At 55.9% G+C, this 20,479-nt stretch overlaps 1 protein-coding gene across 7 annotated transcripts in view; it reads left to right on the top strand.

Moving 5' to 3' along the window:
* Positions 1-20,479, top strand: part of CARMIL2 (capping protein regulator and myosin 1 linker 2) — a 139,219-nt gene that overhangs the window by 113,077 nt on the left and 5,663 nt on the right. For 3 of the 7 annotated variants that reach the window (XM_075118251.1, XM_075118248.1, XM_075118252.1), the window contains 7 exons: positions 3,002-3,127; positions 3,265-3,336; positions 3,538-3,943; positions 5,419-5,538; positions 13,386-13,422; positions 17,228-17,299; positions 18,539-18,859. In XM_075118251.1, coding sequence (XP_074974352.1) covers positions 3,002-3,127; positions 3,265-3,336; positions 3,538-3,943; positions 5,419-5,538; positions 13,386-13,422; positions 17,228-17,299; positions 18,539-18,859 — 1,154 coding nt within the window. The remainder of the gene's footprint in view (positions 1-3,001; positions 3,128-3,264; positions 3,337-3,537; positions 3,944-5,418; positions 5,539-13,385; positions 13,423-17,227; positions 17,300-18,538; positions 18,860-20,479) is intronic. The other 4 variants (XR_012664514.1, XM_075118249.1, XM_075118250.1 and 1 more) reach the window with 4 other exon arrangements.

The following is a 20,479-nucleotide window of genomic DNA, read 5'->3' as shown; positions in this document are numbered from 1 at the left end:
AGATTCAAGTGAGTGTGAATAAGAATATTGGAAATGGTTACAAATAAAATCAATAACACACTTTCTAGAGACCGAACTTAGTTCACAAGTTCTCCTCCTGTCTAAAGAAGCTTGTCTTACCCAAAGATTTCTTCAGTGTTTTCAACCAAGCCTGGCTGGAATCCCTTTTCATGAAGCAAACTTCCTGCCCATTCACTTCCTTGCTGAAGGAGTCCTCTTTGCACCCCCAAACTAGACAAAAACAAGCCTTTGATATTTACATCAAGACAGGATTCCTCTCCCCCATCCTGCCCCACATCTATCTCTTCCTGCTACTTTCCTTCTAAAGTCCCCTCTGCTCTTCATTAGCTTAGAATGCCAGTGACTGCTCCTTGTGAACCAGACAATGCTCAATTTACATGTAAACAGATTAGATGAACAAACCGCTCCTGTCTGACAGCTAACCTGCTTTTCACATTTGATGCAGGCTTAAGAATGTAATTGTCAGTGTATATACAGAACTCCTTACATGACAGCTGTACATGCATTTCACAACAGTATCGATGACCAGTGTGACACAGGCTTTGAGCCCTCACGTGGCATTCTTTGAACTAGAATGTGCATACTAAGCCCAGGGGAGTCCTGTAACCCTTAGGCCATGTGCCAGTTGGCATCAAGAGGTGCCTGGGTCACAAGCTAGTGCTAAACTGGGGAATCGCCCTCAGTCATTCCTTGGGGCAAAATTACCTTGCATGGTTTGAAATTCAGGTCACTACTAATTAATAGTCATCAATGCTTTTAAACACCATTCATCTAGCACTCCGAGTGCCTTGTGAACATATTAGCAAATTCTCACAATACACTATCTGTGTTTGGGTGTGGGATCTTATAGGGATCATTTCACCCACTGCAGAAATGCACTCATGTCTGGGGTGCTACACAGCAACTCTTTAACAGCACCCAGAAATGATACACCGCAGTTTTGGTCAGGGGCTGAGTAAGAATCTGGTTCAGAGCTTTAGCTGGTCTGACTTCAGTGGCACTCACCATCTGATGCCAGCTGAGGACCTGGCCCACCAAGTCCAACTGGAAGTGCAAGGGGGCATTTAGGATGTTAGAATGCCATTCCCTGAACTGGAATGAGCCCAGGACACTGGGGTTCGCACCATTACACTTAACAATGAGTGTAGTGGGCTCTGCAGCTAGTGGGCATCTCCCTTTGGGGTCCCGGCCAGAAGGTGGCCTTTGAGAAGTGAGGCAAGGTCGGCTGATGCACCAGACTGGGCGCTGGGATTTGAAACTAGCCCTTCCAAGCCCATGGCCCTTTGGGAGGAAATCGGTGTACAAGGACAGTGGGAGCTAATGCAGTCAGTTGGGACCTGGAAGCCAAAAGCGTGTGGGTTGTCCTTCCAGACTCGCTGTGTGTCCTCGGGCAGCTCACTCCCAGCATCCGTTTCCACCTCCACAAAGGCTCTGGGAGGGCTCGTTCACTGGGGCTGGGAAGGCAGGAAGCACTGAATGTGGGCTGAACATTGCTAGGGGCGGATCTTAGAAACCAGGCAGCATGGCCTGTGCAGGGCTTAGCTCAGGTGTGTTCGCAAACAAAACTCTGCCCCCGCCCCTCCCTGCACAGGAGGAGTCAAAATTGAGCTAGATTTTCTCTCCTTTGCTCCCTCTCCTTTCTTATGCTTCTCCGGTCTCTGTTTTCCTCATTGTCCCTTGCTCTGTCACCCCTCCCACAAGCAGCCTCCTGCTGAGCAGGACTCTCTTCCCTGTCGTTGTGTCGATCTATATTTCCTACCACTTGTCACTTGGGCTTTCCATCCAGCTAGCGATAGTGATCCCTGTTGATGAAACTAGTGTTGAGATCTGCCCCCCCCCCCCCGCCCCCATCTCGGTGTAAAACTCTACTCGTGCATCCTGCTGCACTGGGAGCCGGAGGTGCTCCCTGATCGAGACATCCCCTGAACTTGGCAGAAGCCCGGCTCTGAAATGCACGACCCTTCATGGTAAGAACGAGAGCCAGGCACAGCCTCATGCAGTGTAGTAGTTAGGTTTTCATACCCAGCCAGCTGTTGTCCTGGCCAACTGAAGTTGTCCCCATCCTGGGGGAAGAGAGCACAAGGGTTACTGGGTGGAACCTGCCCTGCAGGGAAGAGGGGAATTGTAAAGGGCTGGGCTGTATCTAGCAGCCTGTGCTGGGGAAGGAGAGAAGGATGTCTTCTACGATCTGGGCACTCATCATGAACAGTGATGCTGAAAGCAGCAGTGCCCAGAGGGGAGCTGGCGGGGTTCTTACAGAACCAGCTGTCGGCCCTTGCACCTGAGGCTATGTAAAGCCGAGGAAGAGCCAGCTTGTGTCTGCTACTAGCTGGAGTAATGGTGTGGCCACCCCAGGCTACCTTCACGGGCCGCCTAGACACACCCCTACTTACTGCTGGCTTCTAGGGAGTGTGGCCATCTCTACACTCTGGGACCATGTCAGCCATGGAGGAAAATTGCCATCACGCCTGCCCAAGTGGGAGGCCTTGGGAAGTCCCCTCCGTGTTCCCGGCCAGGAGAGGAGGGTACCACTGAGCTTGCGTCCTGGTGCAGGTTGAGACGGGACACTGGGGCTGACGCTGGTACAGCCTGGATCTCCACCCAGGGCTGCTGCGGTCAGTGACGGCTCCTGGTTCTCCACCTCCCTCTCGCGCGGTCCCTGGGACTTGGCAGCCCCTGTGGCGCAGGGAATGGTGGTGTCAGGAGCCGGGCCTAGTCAGGGTGGTTCTGGGACTGGCCGTGTCTCTCGAAGCCGCCTGACCTACTGTGTATGAAACGTCTTCAATTATTGACTTGCTAGGGCAGAAATCCTGGCCGATTAGTGTGAGACTGCAGAGCGGCGCAGCCCCGGGGAGTGGCTGAGTGCTGGGGGGACGTCCGGCCCGTCCTCGTGGGGGGACGGCTGCTCGGTGTGGGCCGGGAAAGTGTTGGCACAGGAACCTTTGCGCTGGAGAATGCTAACGGCACAGGTTGTCCCCAGGGCCAGGGACCCCGACCTGCCTAGCTACGGTCCAGAGCTGAGAGGCGGCTGCACCTCTGCGGCTGAAGCTCCTGGAGGGGAGACGGTGAAATGTGCAGCTAAGTGTGTCTGCAATGAATCTCCCAGGTGGGGATCCTGCCGTGCCAACCCCCATTTCCCAGCCCCTTCCCAGAGCCCTGCATCCTGCTGCCCACTGGGCACCCTCCAAGGGCTAGGACTGGGGCTAGGCATGCCTCCCCCCCCACTGATTTTTCTAATCCCAGTAGCCAGGGGGAAGTTCAAAGACAAGGAAACAGTCAAGAGGCCACCGAGCCAGCTGCCTTTCCAAGGGTGTGGTGAGTCCCCTCTGCTGTGGAGATGTTCCTTTCCTGCCCCTTCCCTGTGGACTGGCTCCCCAGGCTGCAGGCTGGCAGCAGAGAAGTGCTTGACACAGTTCTTGGCATTGGGGGCACAGTGATTCTGGTACCTGCTCTCAGTTCATGTCTCCGATCAGCACCTGTGCTAACTCTTTTCCTGGCTTCCTCCTCTTGCTCCAGCCCAGCTCCCCGGGGGATCTCTCCTGGCTCAGCCCGCCTCGTGCCGTCTGGCACCCGGACCTTCAAAAAGAAAATAGGAAACTTCTTTGCATTCAAGAAGCCGAAGTCCAGCAGGGGCTGGAAGTGCGAGAAGGAGCCAGAGGGCAGCCCCTCTGCAGCCAAGGGCAGGAAGTCCGCTCGCAGTGACATTTCAAAGCCTCCCAGTAAGGCAGGGGAGCCTGGGAAGGCACTGAGCAAATCCGAAGAGGGTGGGCTTGCTGTGGAGCCCAGGGCCAATGCAGAGCCCAGCCAGACCCCCGATGCCGCCCACAGGATCAGGCCCAAGTATTCCCGAGAGGGCAAGTCACAGTCCCTCGTACTCCTGTCTGGTGAGGATGAAGAGGTTCTAGGAGCGAAACACGAAAAGGTAACAGCCCCCTTCCCCCACCGCCCCAATCCTAGCCCCCGGGAGCCTGTGCTCCTGGCATTTGCCCCAGTTTAGGGGTGTCCTGAGTGTAAGGGCCCAGTTCATCCCTGGAGTCAGCACAGGGGAACTTGCTAAGTAGCTGCGCAGCAGAGAGCAGGAGCCCGGAGGCTCTGTGTTGTGTGAGGTTTGTATCCCCCCTGGCTGGCCTGAGCTGCAGCCAATGTAAAGGGGACTGTTCATGGAGGCTGGTTCTCCAGCTCTCAGACTGCCTGGCCCAGCCTGTGTGGGCTGGTGTCTCCAGCCAGGGGAACCCTAAGAGTGATCCAGGGTTCACAGGGATCTGTGGGATGACTCCCATAGACCTCAGGCGGGTTTGGATCAGGCCCCAAATCCTGGCCTGTCCTAGCCAGTCTTGGCTGCTGGCTGCACTACAGATGGGTTTGGGCGTGGGGCTGTCTCCCTGCTCCGTGCCTGGGAAGCGGCAGGGGACTTTGGGGGCACGGATGGCACCAACCAATCTAGCACTGTGGGGCCTATTGTTGTTGGGCCCCTCCCTGCTCCTGCCCACGTCCCTGGGGGATGATTGGGGGAATTTGAGGCCTGCCCCAGTAACGGAGGATCAGAAAGAGCCCAGAGCAGCCAAGGACCGGGAATAGCTGCTGTGATACAGCTGGGTGGGGGAACTGATCTTAGGCAAACACGCGCCAGAGGGAGCTCCAAGGGTCGGGTGACCAGATGTCCCGATTTTATAGGGACAGTCTCGATGTTCGGGGCTTTGTCTTATAGGCACCCGTTACCCCCCCATTCTCGTCCTGATTTTTCACACTTGCTGTCTGGTCACCCTATCCGGGGGGGCTGTAGCACCTGCTGCAGTTCTGGGGCCGGAGATCGGGAAGAGGACTCTGGCTGCAGCCCAGCAGCGAAGTACAAACATTGTGTCCCGAGCCAGACTCGCCTGGTGCCGTCAGTTACTGCCAGGGGGCAGGCGTGTCTCTTGGCAAACCTGCCCTCGGCCTGGGCAACGTGAGGGGAGGGATGGATCTTGCTTCGCCCCCTGGGGTACGCTCTCCCCCTCCCGCTGGCCCTTGTACCCAGGTGGAAGGGGCTGAGTGTCATAAAGGAGCCTGGTTCTGGACGGGGGAGGATCCCTGGAGCAGGCCTTGCAGAAGGCTGCAGTGGGGTTGGGGGCAAGGCACAAGGCCATGCAGCAGTCGGGGCAGGCATGGCATATGGGACAGAGCTGCAGCATGCAGCACCATGGGGAACTCTCGCAGGACAGCCTGCCAAGGTGCCATGGCATAGCCCGGCTCCCCACGGCTCTACAGGGCTGCTGGGGGCCGGGAAGCCGCCCATACCTGGGCGGGCTCAAAGGTGAAAGCCATGGGGCCTGCCCAGCACAACGGGTGTGGGGGGCCCTGGTGACTGTAATGCAGCCACCTGGGCATGCCCCCGGCTTTGTCCTGTTTACCCTTCAGAGGCAGCCCTTTGAGAAGAGTGACGGGGAGATCCCCAACTCCTTTGAGCAGCGCGTCCATGTTATGCTGCACCGGATCGGGGTCACCAAAGTCCTGTCCTCTGAGGGGAAGAAGAAGCAGGTGAGAGGAGACACATACACCCCCACCCTGGTTTTGCTGAGTCACCTTCCCCCCCCCCGCTCCTTGTCCTGCCCCACGGAGGATGGCTCTTGAGGTTTGTGTTCCTCGCCTACAGACGAAGAGTCGGCATTGCATGGAATAACCAGCAGGAAGGTGCTGCTCGGAACCGAGTCCCCATCCCCCCAGCCTTATTGCTGCCCCCCCTCCCCATTTACGTGAGGGGAATGGGCCCCCAATAGGCAAATATCACCAGTATGCTGAACCCTTCACACCCCAGCATTAGAATTTAAACTATGGCAGACTGGCCAAGTGCTCAGAGTACTGCAATGGCCTGGCACGTGTGCGTACACTGCTGCCTTCTATTGGGTGTAATTGGAACTACAGCTGTGTGACATAGGCCCTCCACTGCCAACAGCTAGTGGTGATTCTCCATTAAGTGAGATGGTAGGCAAGCAGGAAGGTGTGAGTTCTGTGCCCTCTGTCACAGCGATGTGGTTACATGCAGTGTAGGGTTAGCTGTTTGCTACAGCATACTCTCTTCTCAGTGCAAAGGCTTAACGCGCCCATTCACCATTCGTGAAAACAAAAGTGTGGGGACACTGAGAAAGGGATGTGCCAGCAGTGTGACAACTGCTCCAGCTAGCAAAATAATCTAGTGATCCTTTCTGGTCTGAACAAAAACAATGAGGAGTCCTTGTGGCACCTTGGAGACTAACAAATTTATTTGGGCATAAGCTTTCATGGGCTAAAACCCACTTCATCAGATGCATGGAGTGAAAAATACAGTAAGCTGGTATAAATATACAGCACATTAAAAGATGGGAGTTTTTCAGTAAGTGGGGGGTCAGTGCTAATGAGGCCAATTCAATTAGGGTGGAAGTGGCCCATTCTCCATAGTTGACAAGAAGGTGTGAGTATCAAGAGAGGGGAAATTATTTTTTGTAGTGACCCAGCCACTCCCAGTCTCTGCTCCTTCCGAGATGAGCCCTTGACATGAGCAGTAAATCTCCCAGAGCGTGGTGTGTCCCAGGCAGGCATGAACTCACTGTTTCAGGTAGTAAGTTTGACAGCATTTGCTCCATGGCGAAGCTGTGGCGTGTTAACAGGTGGGGACGTTGATTCAGCAGAACTGTCTGTAGGACTGATACAGCATCGAGTGCAGAGAGCTGGCACGGGTAAAGCGTTCTGCCGTGGAACGCGTAACCCTGATGGCTGGCTGTGAGGCTCTGGGGGCTCACCCAGCCCAGTGAGGGGTTGCCACCCCCTGCCCTGGAGCCCGGGGCGTGTCTGTGCTGGGAAGCTTTGGTTCGGAGCCCCACAGCCAGCAGCATGCTCGCAGCACAGTGGGGTCCCCTGGGCTTCCACCAGCCTGGTCGCTCCTTGTAGGGTGACCCCAACAGCCCTTCTGGTCCCAAGTGCCCCCAAAACTGACTCCCCTGCCGTGGCCCATCCCTCTGACTGGACGCTGTCATGGACTCCCAGGACTTGTGCGCTCTCTCGGCTCCGTACAGTCCCTGGGAGGAACCCCCTTCAGTGCGACAGCCCTTCTCAGAGGTCCACTCTCTCTTGGGGTTAAGCCGTAGGCTCCTCCACCTTCTGGAACCGCACCTCTCTGAGCCCTCGGCATGCCTGTCTCTGCCCTGGGCCCCCTCAGGGAGTCCACTCACTCTGGAACTCTGGGGCCTCCAAACCCAGAGGAAATAATGCGACCCCGATCTCTAGACCGGAGTGACTCTCAGCCAGTGTAAAACAGGAGGGTTTATTGAGCGTCTGAACATAGCCTAGGAGACTCTCAGGGCCTCAGGCCTAGCAATACTCAGGACAGTATATCTAGATCTCTCCAGCCTCCAGGTGGGCTCTAGCTGCTCTCTGCTCCCAGCCCTGAGACCCCCTCCTTCCAGCTGGGCATCTGATATCACCATCCCCCAAGTCCTGCTTCTGTCCCAGGTAAACAGGATGCCTGGGCCTCCTCTCCTCTCATCCGACCTTTGTTTTCCCTCTGGCTGGAACCGTCTGGTCAGGTCACCAGGGTTCTCTCTCCGCAGCCCATTGTCTTCACACTAGCTGTGATTCCCAAGCGGGGTCTCCCGGTCACTAGTTGCTGGGGTATCCATTCTCCGGCCCATTTGCTGGCCCTCTATAACAACAAATTCCCACTCCCACCATCTCATTAAACCAGTAACACACAGGGAAACGGAGTCCCATGCCCTCTTCATGCAAACCATTGAAAACAACAAGAAAACTCCCTGCTTCGTCACACACTCTGAGCTGATCCCAAGCTCGCTGCCTCCAAAGAGCCAGTGCACAGACCAGCTAGGTAGCTCAGCTGAGCATGTAACTCCAGCTTGGAGATGGCTTGTAATCAAACGAATATGTATGTTTAACAGAGACCCTAGATTGAAGTGATTTCTGGCTTCGAAAGGGTTATAAACAAAACAGAACACCACACTTTCTAGGGTCTAAAACTGAATTCAGTAAGATGTAGCTTTGCCTAACATTGTTTCTTCCTTACCCCAAGTTGTCAGCAGTCTCCAGTTTGATGGGATTTTCCAGCCAGGACCCAGCCCTCACAGAATCCATGTACTGGTTTCTTTGTTCCCTCAGGAGATGAATGACTTGAACGTCCCTTTGCCCCTGCTCCTATTACCCCAATGTCTCTGTTTCAAGAGCCAGGATGGCGTCTTGGGGTGCAGACTCCAGCCCCTGTCATGATCATTAAGCAGTCATCTCCCCCACTTGCTCGCTTTGTTTACCTTCTATGTAAATGTACCTTTCATTGTTCTATGTGGTCAAGCTGGTCAGACAAGTAAATCCCTCTTCCTTTTGTCTAGGGCAAGCTGGGCTTTCTGAACGTATTCCCAGCATGCATCTCTAGCTGTTTGTACGCAGCCTGTCCATACATTGCACAGTGATTATCAGGACCAGCGTGTCACCAGTCAGTGTATGAGACTTCACACGACACCTTTTAAGTACAGATGATGACAATGTGCAGGGCAATGAGTGGGTCAGGCCTGATGTGTCAAGGGATGGTGTGCCCTTTGCCACTTTGCACTGAGGGGTCTGGGGGTGACGCTTGTGTTTAACATACATGGCTAGTGGCTCCAGGTGAGTAAGGTGATATGTAGCTTGAAGCAGGGCCTGTTAGAGTAGAATTCCTGTGGGCTCTTTTTTTAGAGAATTAAGGGGCAGTTTGAGAATCTACTAGGACTCCAGAACCTTGCTTTGTTGTAATGCAGCTGCCCTGATTTTCAGCAATATCCTCTCATTTTGTAAGCATGAATAACTGTGTTTTGCAGCTGCTAATGGCAGGTGTCCAGGTGGATAGCTGAGTGCTGCCTTTTATGTGTGCGGTTTGTTATGGGCATGGGTTACCTAGGGAGGTGGTGGAATCTCCATCATTCAAGGTTTATAAGATCCAGCTTGACAAACACATGTGGGATGATTTAGCTGGGGTTGGTCCTGCTTTGAGCAGGGGGTGGGACTAGATGACCTCCTGAGGTCTCTTCGAACCCTAATCTTCTATAATTCTATGAGTCTGTGACCTGTGAGCACAAATTGAGAGGCTGCATCTCCACTTTGTCCCATGAAAATCTGCAACACCATGTGCCGATATTGACAAGGAAGGTGCCAGCCTACAGGGTTGCCTTGAAAGGCCACAGGGGCCAAGAGCAAAAGGTGAATGGAAGCCTTCTGTGAGCAGAGCCGGTGGGCATCCCCTTGGAAAGGAAATATCCTGTGAGGAGGAGCAGAGAAGCTGTGGGAGCTATGGGGACTCGGCATTGCATTGGCTCAAATGCACAGAATGCTTAATGTGGTTTTTCCCCAGCTCTTCCGTGAATATTTCCAACTCTGCTGCGAAAGGCAGGGGATTGTGGGAACGGCTCTCCCTTCCTCCCTCTGGAATTGAGAGAAGCCCTTCATTAAGCATCTGCATTGCTGCTCCTCATTACCACCAAGTACGTATGTGTTGGACAGCCCTATAGGGGATGGAGTGGGGCTGCTTGCTGCAGAGTCATGAGGGCATAAGTGCACAAAATTACAGCTGTGTTCTTTGATGTGAGGTCTTTGGGCAGAGAGGGTGTCTCCCTGCGTGCATCCAGCATGGTGATGCCAATGGGGACCCGTGGGTGCTGCCCCAATATACATGTTAAATGGCAGGTCAGCAGCATGTCCTGACACTGCCCCCAAGCAGGAAGAATGAGTGCATCTTGTGCAGGTTCCATGAGGCAGATTCACATCAGACCTGCTCTCTGCACTGGCTTCCCATAGGAAAAAGAATCTGATTCGAGGTCAGTCCTTATCTTCAAGTGGTCCATGCCCAGGATATCTGCTAACATTGTGGGATGAAGATGTCATGGTCAACAACCCTGCTCCTCAGGCACAGTGGAACTCTCTGCCACAAGGGGGAAGCTTGGCTGTGCAGGAGGCAGAACTTTCTTGGGCTTGGTCCTGGAACTCCCCCAGGAGCTAAGGGTCATCACAAATCTTCCCACCTTCTCCTCCAGTGCCAGCCATGTTTCTTGAACCTTGCCTTTGCCAACATAAACTCAGAGCAACGTATAACATCAAAATGGCCCGACTGAAACAAGGCCCTCCAATGGTGCACCTGCCACAGGCCGAGGCTGAGAGAACGAACATGGGACCGATCATAGTCATGTTGCTCAATGCACTACTGGAAGGTGCTCAGGTACCCCTGTGTAGAATGTGAATGCTGTTTTGCATATGATGCTTAGGAAACACACGTTTGATCAGCCTAGGACCAGCAGGTAGAAGTGACCAGTCAGATCTCTGTCCTGGAGCCCATCTAGACCGGTCTGCTGAGGTGTCACGTCTTTGTCTAACCCTTGTATGTGCCCAGGATTTTCCTGAGAGTCTTTAGAGCAACAGTAGGTCGTCCTGCTAGCTAACTGCCTCCCATGGCTGGCTTCCTCTTTAATATGGCAGCACAGCCATGGTCCTGCTGAGATCATGCATGAATGCCACCGGTGCCATGCCGACTGCCTTGATCACATTCAGGTTCAGCCATAGGCGCCAACTTCCCCTCTGCCCCTGTCCATCCCTGCACCACCCTTGCCCCGCCCCAATTCCACCCCCTTCCCCCAAGTCCCTGCCCCTGCCCCACCTCTTTTCTGCCTCCTCCCCCGAGCGTGCCACATCCCCACTCCTCCCCCTCCCTCCCGGAAAGTCCTAAGTGCCGCCAAACAACTGGTAGGCGGTGGGCGGGAGGCGCTGAGAGGGGGAGGAGCAGGGATGCAGCGCGCTTGTGGGAGGAGGAGGAGATGGGGGCTGGGGGAGCTCGGCTGACGGTGGGTGCGGTGCACCTGCTAATTTTTCCCCATAGGTGCTGCAGCCCTGCAGCACCCATGGAGTCGGCACCCATGGGTTCAGCCCTCAGCCTCCTGGCACGTTGGCAGCATGGCCTGTGGCTGGGGAGAGGTTAGGCAACCCTGACTCATCATGAGCTGATGATCTGCTGGAGGGGCAGGGAGCAGCAGGGGCTACTCTTCCCTCCTTTCCTGTGTGCCCAGGGGGAGGCAGGCCCCGGCGCTGGTTGCTTGAACGTTCCCAAGGCTGATCTTTCCGGATGCCTGATTCCCATAAGCGCATCAGCTGCCTTTCTGTAGAGATACCTGCACCTCCCCGAGAGCTGCCCCTGTGTTTTTGCTATGGAATTCCCTCTTCGGGAGCACTAGTATTGCCCTTGTGGCGGAAGGCCTCGTTATGTAGCATGGGCTGCCACAGGGCCAATGCCCATAGAGTAGATGGTCCCATGAGAACACACAGACAGCTGGGAAAGGCTAGTCCATGCCAGCAGCCAGGGTAGAATTGTTCCCTGTGGGCCATTCTCCGGGTCTTTGCGCTACCCAGTTCTAGATGACTCAAGCAATGGAGTTTCCACCTCTCCTCGTAGGAGATCATTTCACAGCTTGTTTTTCCTTTGCTCCATCTCATGCCCTCACTCTCTGCAGTGCCCCCTCGGGCCAGCCCATGAACTCCTCTGCTGTCGTGGGGCCTGATTCAGAGCTGGAGGAAGTTGGCAGGAAGAATCCCATTGAGATGAGTGGGTTCCCGGTGTAGAAATGCCTCTCATGGGCAGTTCTTAGGCCCTCCCACTCACAGCTATAGTCAGTGACTTTACAGTGATGGTTGTTCCTTCACCTTGCCTCCTCCCTCACTCCCCTTTCTTGGCTGCTTAGCTCTTTGGGATTGCCTGGTGGCGTGACCAAGGCCAGTATTCTCAGAGCAGCCTCACCAGTGTCCCATGCTGACAGACTGTCGCCTCACTGCTCCTGGGTGGCGATGCCCCTGCACTGGGTTTTGATGTTACCCTGAGCACATTGCAAACCTGCCTCTGCCCACAGTCACTGCCAATCTCATGGGCTGTGGCTGCTGCCCCGCTCTGTGCATCAGCCTGTCCCCTCACTGTGGGTTGAACTGCACTGGCCCAGACTGGCCTCTTTTATTTCCTACTTGTGTTTCTAATCCCTCTAAATCCCTCCGCACTATTTCGGCCCTACCCCCAGTCAAGTGGTACTGTCTGCAGGTGTCATTGATGGGCTGTTGGGTCACTCTAATGGTAGCACTTCCCCCGTCTCAGTGCCTTGCACCATCCTCCTCTGGTTCCCAGTCCATGGGCCCGGTCTCTTCTCCACCACTCTCTGACGTCACATTCTCGTAAGCACTCGCCAGGTGATGCAGCAAATGCTCAGTTCCTTCTTGCTGCCCGTGAAGGTGCGTTGGAACTGTGCTGCTCCAGCTTTGCTGTAGCTCGTCCCCAGAACTTTTCGTTCGTTCAGTGCTAGTACCTGTCGTTAGTTCGCTGTTAGTTAGTTCATTTAGTTAGAGTACCCAGGCCGGGGCATGCCCTATGCCCCGGCTTTTAAGGCGGGCGACACTTGTAGGCGATCTGTGCCAAGGAGTGATCCACACGCAGACTGTTTACGCTGTTTGCTGAGATATTTGCAAGTTGTTTAAACCTCGGACTAAGAGAGAAAGAGACATTGGGCTCCGGGCCGTTCTCATGGAGTTGGCGCTGACCCCGGCTCCGGCGCGCCGCTCCGAGTCGGCACAACGGCATCGGTGTGCGGCGACCTCCCGGTGCCTTTGACTAGTCAGCACCGCTCCTCATCTACGGGGCAGAAGAAGGTTAAGAAAGTGCCTTCTTCGCAGCAGCACCAAGGTAAACCAGGGGCAGAGACTAGACCCAGGTCAGGCAGTCCTTGATCCCCTCTGGCCTCTAGGCCTCTGATTCATCTAGTCCAGCCCCCTGCTCAAAGCAGGACCAATCCCCAACTAAATCATCCCAGCCAGGGCTTTGTCAAGCTTTAAAAATATCTAAGGAAGGAGATTCCACCAGCTGCCTAGGTGACGCATTCCAGCGCTTCCCCACTCCCTGGAAAGTCGCTGCCTCCTGCATGCTCGGCTGCTGGGCCAGATGCTTACACCCGGACTGAGTGGAGTTGGGGGAGGCCGTGGCTGGATGGAGAGTTTGGCTTCTTCCATCCCAACAACATTTCAGGTGAAGATCATGGAAATGAGCTGCTGGGGAAAGTTTCCCCTGGTCCCATCCGGCCTGCATCCCCAGGCTCAGGAAGGATGGTTTCCTAGCATGGGTTTGCTGATGCTTTAGCCGGTTCCGTTGGAAATGTCCCAGCCAGTGTGGTGTCCAAGAAGTCTCTGCTACAGCCATGGGGGATTTCCATCCCGTTCAGCCTCAGCTGTCCCTTTCTTCGTTTTCTCCCTGTAGTTCAGACCCCGGTTAGCAGTATCAGTAGTCCCGGGCGGGAGGGCGTGTTTTAGCAGGAGGTTCTGCCTGTGATGGGGTTTTCTTTCCGTTTGTTTTGCAGAGCAAAGAAGGAGAGATCAAAAAAGCTGGTTCAGATGGTAAGTGACATCGGATGCATCCTACCTCTTGCCAGTCTTCATCAGGGCCACTGGGCCTCAGGCCAAGGCTATAGGAGCCCAGAGAAGGCTTCAGGGCCCGGACAGTCTCTGGCAGGGGTTGGTGCAGAGAAATGCTAAGCACTCTGCAAAGACATTAAAACATATGCAAGCAGCATTTCTCTCACTGGGGAAGAGCTGCCATTATTTGCCTTGCCTGGCATTGCAAGCCCTTTTTCCTGCAAGGTCTTGGCCAGTTGAATATCCTAGGGCAGAGTTGGGCAAACTAGGGCCTGTGGACCACATCCGGCCCGCAGGACCCTCCTGCCCAGCCCCTGAGCTCCTGGCCCGGGAGGCTGGCCCCCTCCCCCTCCCCCGCTGTTCCCCCTCCCCCACCGCCAGCGCGGTGCTGTGGGCAGCCGGGCAGCGCAGTTGCAGAGCCGCGGCCTGACTCGGTGCTCTGGGCGGTGTGACTGTAGCACCTCCAGGCATGGGGGTTGGACAGAGGGCAGGGGATTTGGAGCGGTGGTCAGGGGCGTGGATAGAGGGCGGGGCAGTCAGAGGGCGGGGAACAGGGGGGTGGATGGGTCAGGGGTTCTGGGGGGGCAGTCAGGAAGGAGAAGGGGGGTTGGATAGGGCAGCAGGGGGCACTGGTGCCCAGGGGGCCCTGGTGCGGTAGCCCCCGCCTTGGGTAGCCCTCCTCTACGACAACCTGCTGCTTCAAACAGCAGTGGTGGCCTGTGCTAGCTTTCTGGGGAGTGCACAGTGGAGTAGCAGAGATGAAACGGGGGAGATCCCTTCTCTAAGCGCTACTCCTGCCAGCTACGCTGCGCTCTCTAGTCCCAGCACAGAAGCAGGCTAGGTCCATAGGTGCGTCCTCTGCCAATACTGTGGGGGTCTAGCTCTGCAGGCGATTCCTGTAGAGGTCTAGGCTCAGGCTCACTCTCCCTGTCCCGCGGCCATCAGCCTCGCTGCAGTCCGCCTGCGTAGTGCTGGGCAGATCAGATCTCCAGCTGGAGACAGGCCGGAATTCCCCCTTCTCTACAATAGGCCTGGGGCTTCCACTTCCTGACCTCTCCAGTACTGGCCAGAGCCAGCGTGGCAGACTCTGGTCCCAGGGCAACACAAATTTAGGTTCAAAACTTTTTTTTTATTTTTTTTGGACAATTAATTTTTTTGGAAATGATTGCAAACGCTTTTGTGTTGGTCAAAAATGCATTTTCCACCTCGAGCCAGGGCTGGAAAAATGACCAGCTCTCTGGCGAATTGTGTCCTGGGCCTCAGAATTTACAAACAGCCGGAAAGAACGTGAGATCCTGAAGGGCCACTGCCAGCTAAGGGCCAGAGCCTGCTCCCTCTGAAGCCAGGGGCAGAACTCCTCTTGACCTGCCCAGCAACAGGAGCGGGCCCTGAGCAGTCATTTCACGCCCCCCCCTCTCCCGAGCCTCAGTTCACTAACTTCAAAATGGAGCTAATGATACTGAGCTCCTGTGTAAATGTGCTTTGAGAGCAAACGCTGAGAAGTGCCTGGGGTAGAGTGACCGGAAGTCCTGATTTGATAGGGACAGTCCCGATTTGTGGGTGTTTTTCTTATATGGGCTCTTATTACCCCCCCCACCCCCGTCCTGACTTTTCACACTTGATGTCTGGTCACCCTAGCTTAAAAGTGCCAGAGACGAGCCCGTGCCCGTAACTTTGTGCTCAGCCAGGGTAAGCCCTAGGGGCCAGCTGGGGACAACCCAGTACGCCGGCCCCTAGGGCATCCCACGGGAAGAAGCGCACACCGGCTATCTCAACGTTCCCAAGCTGAGCAGCTGCTAGCTCCCCTGCTGCAGGAGGAGGCAAGAGTGCACATAAGACTATGGAGGCGAATTTCACAAGTAGCCCGTCCCCCAGAGGCGGGAGGGTTCACATGCCACACTCCAGCAGTGCCAGCCAGGCGGGGGGAAATCCCTGGCTCTGCACCAAGGCTTGATGTCATGAGTCTGAAGTACCAGCCGGGAGAGCGTGCAGCCAGGTGCGACCAGTCGTGTCACATGGGACTAGCTCGAGTGCTGTTGCACCAGTTGAATGGCCCGTGTGGACACACTTACACCAGCATAAGGCTTGGGTTTGGTGTGGCTTTTCCAAGTGCCATAAACTAAACCAACAAAAAGGCCCCTTACACCAGACTGTGTCCCCGCGGGGGTGGAGGGTGGTTATACCGCGTAACTGAAGTGGTTTCAAGTCACTGTGTAGCATATGCCCATGCAAGGGCCCAGTGCAGGCCTCAGCCGAACTATGAGGCGCTTGCAGGGGGCCAGTTCCACGCTCCCCATGGCGGCTCCGGTGCCTGATCACATCAGACCCCTGAGCACACACAGCTCCAACCAAAGCCAGTGAACACTGGGCTGCTCAGGGCTTCTGAAAACCAGGCCCCAAGTTTCCCCCCACCCCAGTATCTAAGGTCAATGTTTCCCTGCAGCTAGGTAAACCCGTTTCTCAGTTATCCCCCTGCGCTCAGGCTCCTAGGCTCAGGAGGGGCACTGCCTCCTGGGTTGATTTTCCAGGGGGTCCGGCACCTGAGCGCTCCTATAGGCAGCATGGCTGTGGTGCTGCATTATTGGGGCCAGCCCCCGGCCCTTGCTAAGAAGCAGGGTAGGGTTGGAAGGGAAGGGTTTGCAATCCATGGAGTGGGGGTTCTCAAACTGGGGGTCAGGATTCCTCGGGGTCACAAGGCTATTACGGGGATGGGGGGTGTCACAAGCTGTCAGCCTCCACCCCAAACCCTGCTTTGCCTCCAGCATTTATAATGGTGTTAAATATAGTAAAAAGTGTTTCTAATTGGAGGGGGTCACCCTCAGAGGCGTGCTGTGTAAAAGGGGTTGCCAGTAAAAAATGTTTGAGTACCACTGCCATAGAGTGTGTAAAGTGCAGTTCTGCTTTCAGCAATGCCTGTGTTTGAAAACCCCCAGAGCTCTTCCTTACAACCCAGATCTGCTCCCCCAGGTCCCAGTCCCAGCTGCTGTGTCTAAGGGCTTGTCTGCATGGGAAGTTTGTGAGCAGCAAGCAAGGGTGTGTCCACGGGAGATTGGGCGGGGGGTCAGCTCACGCTAGTGGGGCGTAGCTAGTGGCTGTCTAGCGACATCAGAGCTTGCTGCCCCAACTGCTCAAGTGCTCAGATTACGTGTGTCAGCCCAGCCAAGGGAGGCCATTTCCTTTCATGCAGCAAGAACAGAATTGTTTGTTACCCTGCAGTTACCCCTTTGCACATCCACTGAAGACCAAGGGTGGGGGGGTGTAGAGAGAGTGAGTGCGTGCGCGCAGAGTGGGGGGGCACTGCAGGATCTTTGTTACTGGGAACAATGTGTGAGAGGCAAGAGCCTGGCTTGGCTCACATCTAGGGTTGCCAACTCTGACAAACTAGTACAGGAGATTTTTTTTTTTCCCCCAACATAACAGAATATCATTTTCTTAAACTATCCTATTAAAACCTCCCAGATTGCTTTCAATAGTCACCGGGAGATCAATGCCGATTCCAGGAGACTCCAGGCCAAACCCTACTCGCACCCCAGGGGAGCCTGCAGGGCTGGCAGCAAAGGGACCCTCACATCTTACCTATAAACAGGCTGCGGGGCTCCTGGTGGCCATTAAGCACAGAGCCCATTTCTGGAGGCCCTGTCAGAGCAGGGCAGTCAGTTGCTTTCAGCCCAGCGGCTTCACAGCTCCTTCCTTGGGCTCAACCCTACAATTGTGTGGTTGGGGGCGAAGGGAAGGTCCCCTGAGCGTTCAGTGCTGCTCCCTGAATGCAGATGTTTGTGTTTTTCAGGAGACATCATGGACAGCTCGGCAGGCTCCCCTCCCCTCGCCTTGAAATCTCGCGCACACTCCATGTCCACAGGTAGGTCTCTCCTCTCAGGCACCTTAGAATCATAGAATATCAGGGTTGGAAGGGACCTCAGGAGGTCATCTAGTCCAACCCCCTGCTCAAAGCAGGACCGATCCCCAATTAAATCATCCCAGCCAGGGCTTCCGGAGCTGGATGGGGGTGGCCATGGGGACCTCAAGGGGAGAGCTGTGTGGGCCGAGCAGGGGCAGCATGCTCAGTGCCAGCCATCCCAGTGGTAGCACCAGATGGGGGGATGTGGGGGAGCCTGCCCTGCCCTGCCAGGCGCAGACAGGTCCTTGGGCACAACGTGACCTGTTCTGCCGGGACAGGCTGGAAGCCGAGCCTTGCTCCTGTCCTGCACAGCTACCTGGGACTGTACCCACAGCTCCCACGGGCTGGGGGATGAGAGGCTAAAGCCACCTTTTGGAAAATAGGGCCCTCCCATTGCCCCTCCCCAGCCATGCACCGTGGGGCTGTGCGTGGACTGCAGCCCAGCCCTACAGGACATGCCCAGCCACATTAGTTGGGGGCGCTCGGCTGATTGCCCCCAGGCCAGAGTACTTAGCTTGTGGCACAGGGGTTGGTGTCCGTCCCGTGGGGACGCCTTCTCTGCCTCCCAGACCAACTTGGCTGTAGTGATGGTGCATGAAACCCAGGAAGGCCAGTTCACTCCTCACTAGCACTAGAGGCCACAATACTGAAATCTCTCCTCCCAGTAAAGAGACGTTAAAGGACAGGTCCTGTGTAGAATGGGCTTGTGAGATGTTGGGGGGGGGGGGCGAGGGGCGAGGTGTGGGCAGGACTTGGCCCAGGCTATGCCCCTTGGCGCGTGTCCCTTCTCTCGGCAAGCACAGCCTGCTGGGCCCTGTGGGTGGAGCGTGTGCTGCCGTCGTGCTGGGCACAGCAGGGTAACGACTTCAAGTGGTGACTGGGTGCTAGAAGGGGGCTGGGTTTTCCAATGGCTCGAGACACCTGGGTCTCCCTCCAGCCTCTCGGGAAGAATCATGCACTGGTTCCGTCAGGCTGGGATGACATGCTCCAAGGCTCCTCCTGGAGGAGTGTATTCCTCCCGATGGGTTGTGAGGGGTAGTGCTTTGAAGATGTGAGGCTGGTGTTACTGGGATGACGGCCTGTACTACAGTCAGGGCTGGAACTGGGCCAGGGCATGAAAAGCAGGGCCTGCCTCCCTCTGCTGATCCACTGAGCCAGGAGTGGGGCCAACTTACCTCTCTCCCTTGCTTTCCCATTCAGACCCATCTGCGCGAAGTGGCCCTGCTGACGCAGCGGGCCGAGCAGCGGCCGAGCCCAGCCGCGGGCCCAGCGACGTGCGGCTCTCCTGGAAGGCCCTGGGGAAGCAGCTGAATGCCGAGCTCAAGGGCAAGTGTTCTGAACTCCATTCTTCCCCCAGGCGCTCCTTTGTCGTTCAAGAGCAGAGCAGCCCCACGGAGCAGCAGGTCCGAGAGAGCTGGAGCAGCAGCTTGCCCAGGACTGGGAGGAGCACGCCTGCCCCTGCACCAAGGAGAACGAGCAACGCGGGCGCTAGCAGGGACACCGTAGATGCAGTCGCTGCCGGTATGGGATGTGGGAGCGTCTTGGGGCTCAGTGAAGGATGTAATTCTGCATCTGTTGTGGGCCCGAGTTAAGAAGTTCAGGGAGTGGGAAGTTTCAGAGGAACAGCCGTGTTAGTCTGTATTCGCAAAAAGAAAAGGAGGACTTGTGGCACCTTAGAGACTAACCAATTTATTTGAGCATGAGCTTTCGTGAGCTACAGCTCACTTCGTCGGATGCATACTGTGGAAACTGCAGCAGACTTTATATACACACAGAGATCATGAAACAATACCTCCTCCCACCCCACTCTCCTGCTGGTAATAGCTTATCTAAAGTGATCATCAAGTTGGGCCATTTCCAGCACAAATCCAGGTTTTCTCACATAAATTGGTTAGTCTCTAAGGTGCCACAAGTCCTCCTTTTCTTTTTAGGGAGTGGGAGCTGGCTGGGGTACCAGAGCAGGCAGCACCATCCTGGGATTTTCCTAGGTCCTGCCCACGCTGCAGGTCGAGGGCTGCACTGAAGCAGAGCCCGAGGCAGAGTGGGACCGAGCAAGCCCTTGGACAGCTGTGGGGGTGAATAAAAAGTGCGTGGTTCTCGTGTCTGAGATCTCGCTCTTGGGCTTCCAGACCCTGGAAAAGGGTTTTCCAGAGTTCCTGCCCCTGAGCAGCACAGAGCTGAGGGCTCCCCCGGGGGGGCCCTGTCGCAGGTCCGGTTCAGGATAGCCCCACAACCTCTGGCTTCGCTCTCGCTCGCTCAGTAAACACACAAACTGAGATGTTGACGCACGGACCCCCAGCTGTGTCCAGCAGCCAGCGGGGAGAGGCTGACACAGGGTTGGGGCGCGCCGTGTGGCTGACTAGTGTTGGGGGGCACAGTGAGACTGACAGAGGGGAAGCCCACACTCAAAGGAACGTGAGTGCTGGGTGCGTTTGGTGAGGAGGGAGGTGCCTGGGCTGGGAGGGGGAGAGTTCCTGTCAACCCGGCATTCCAGACACTCCCTGGCTGACGTGCCACTGGACCCCACGGTGGGACTGTGGCCCGTCCTGCTCTGCTTTCAGTCAGTGCTTCTAGTGGGCAGGTAACCATCACTGCTTTTGTTCCAGCTGGGCAAGCAAATGACTTTCCAGCAATAACGGCCCCTGTAAATTCTTCCCTCGGCGTGACCGTGGAAATTTCACCACCAGCAAATTGGATCCAGATTCCTCCTGGTCACAGTTCTCTTCTCCCATCGGCCTCCCAAGAGGCAGAATAGCTTGGGGCTAGGACATGGGATTGAATACTCCTCTTTCCCTGTACCCCCCTCCCCTGGGCTGTGTCTGGTTCTCTCGCTTGTGCCAGGCCTCGGGTTGGCCAAGGACAGAGCCCCGTGACTAAAAGGGGAAAAGGTTTCGCCCTGCTCCTGCTCCCCCCCACCCCCCCCCCCCCCCCCGCCATTCGAACAGTGCCATGCAGTGCCTATAGGATGCTTATTCCCTTCCCTGGCTGTACTCTGGGGCCTGTAGCAGTAACTCCCCTAGTGCAGAGATAGCTTATGGCTCTGGAGAGCCATCGCCTCGGGCAATGGTAGTGAGGCTGACAGACGCAATCGCCCATCAACCTCGCATGCAGAGTGTTCTCACCCCGAGCCAGGTAGCTCTC

This window comes from Caretta caretta, chromosome 12, assembly GCF_965140235.1.
Source record: "Caretta caretta isolate rCarCar2 chromosome 12, rCarCar1.hap1, whole genome shotgun sequence".
In the NCBI taxonomy this organism is placed as follows: Eukaryota; Metazoa; Chordata; order Testudines; family Cheloniidae; genus Caretta; species Caretta caretta.
Note: the sequence above shows the minus strand (reverse complement) of the source record. Positions and strands in the feature narration are given on the sequence as shown.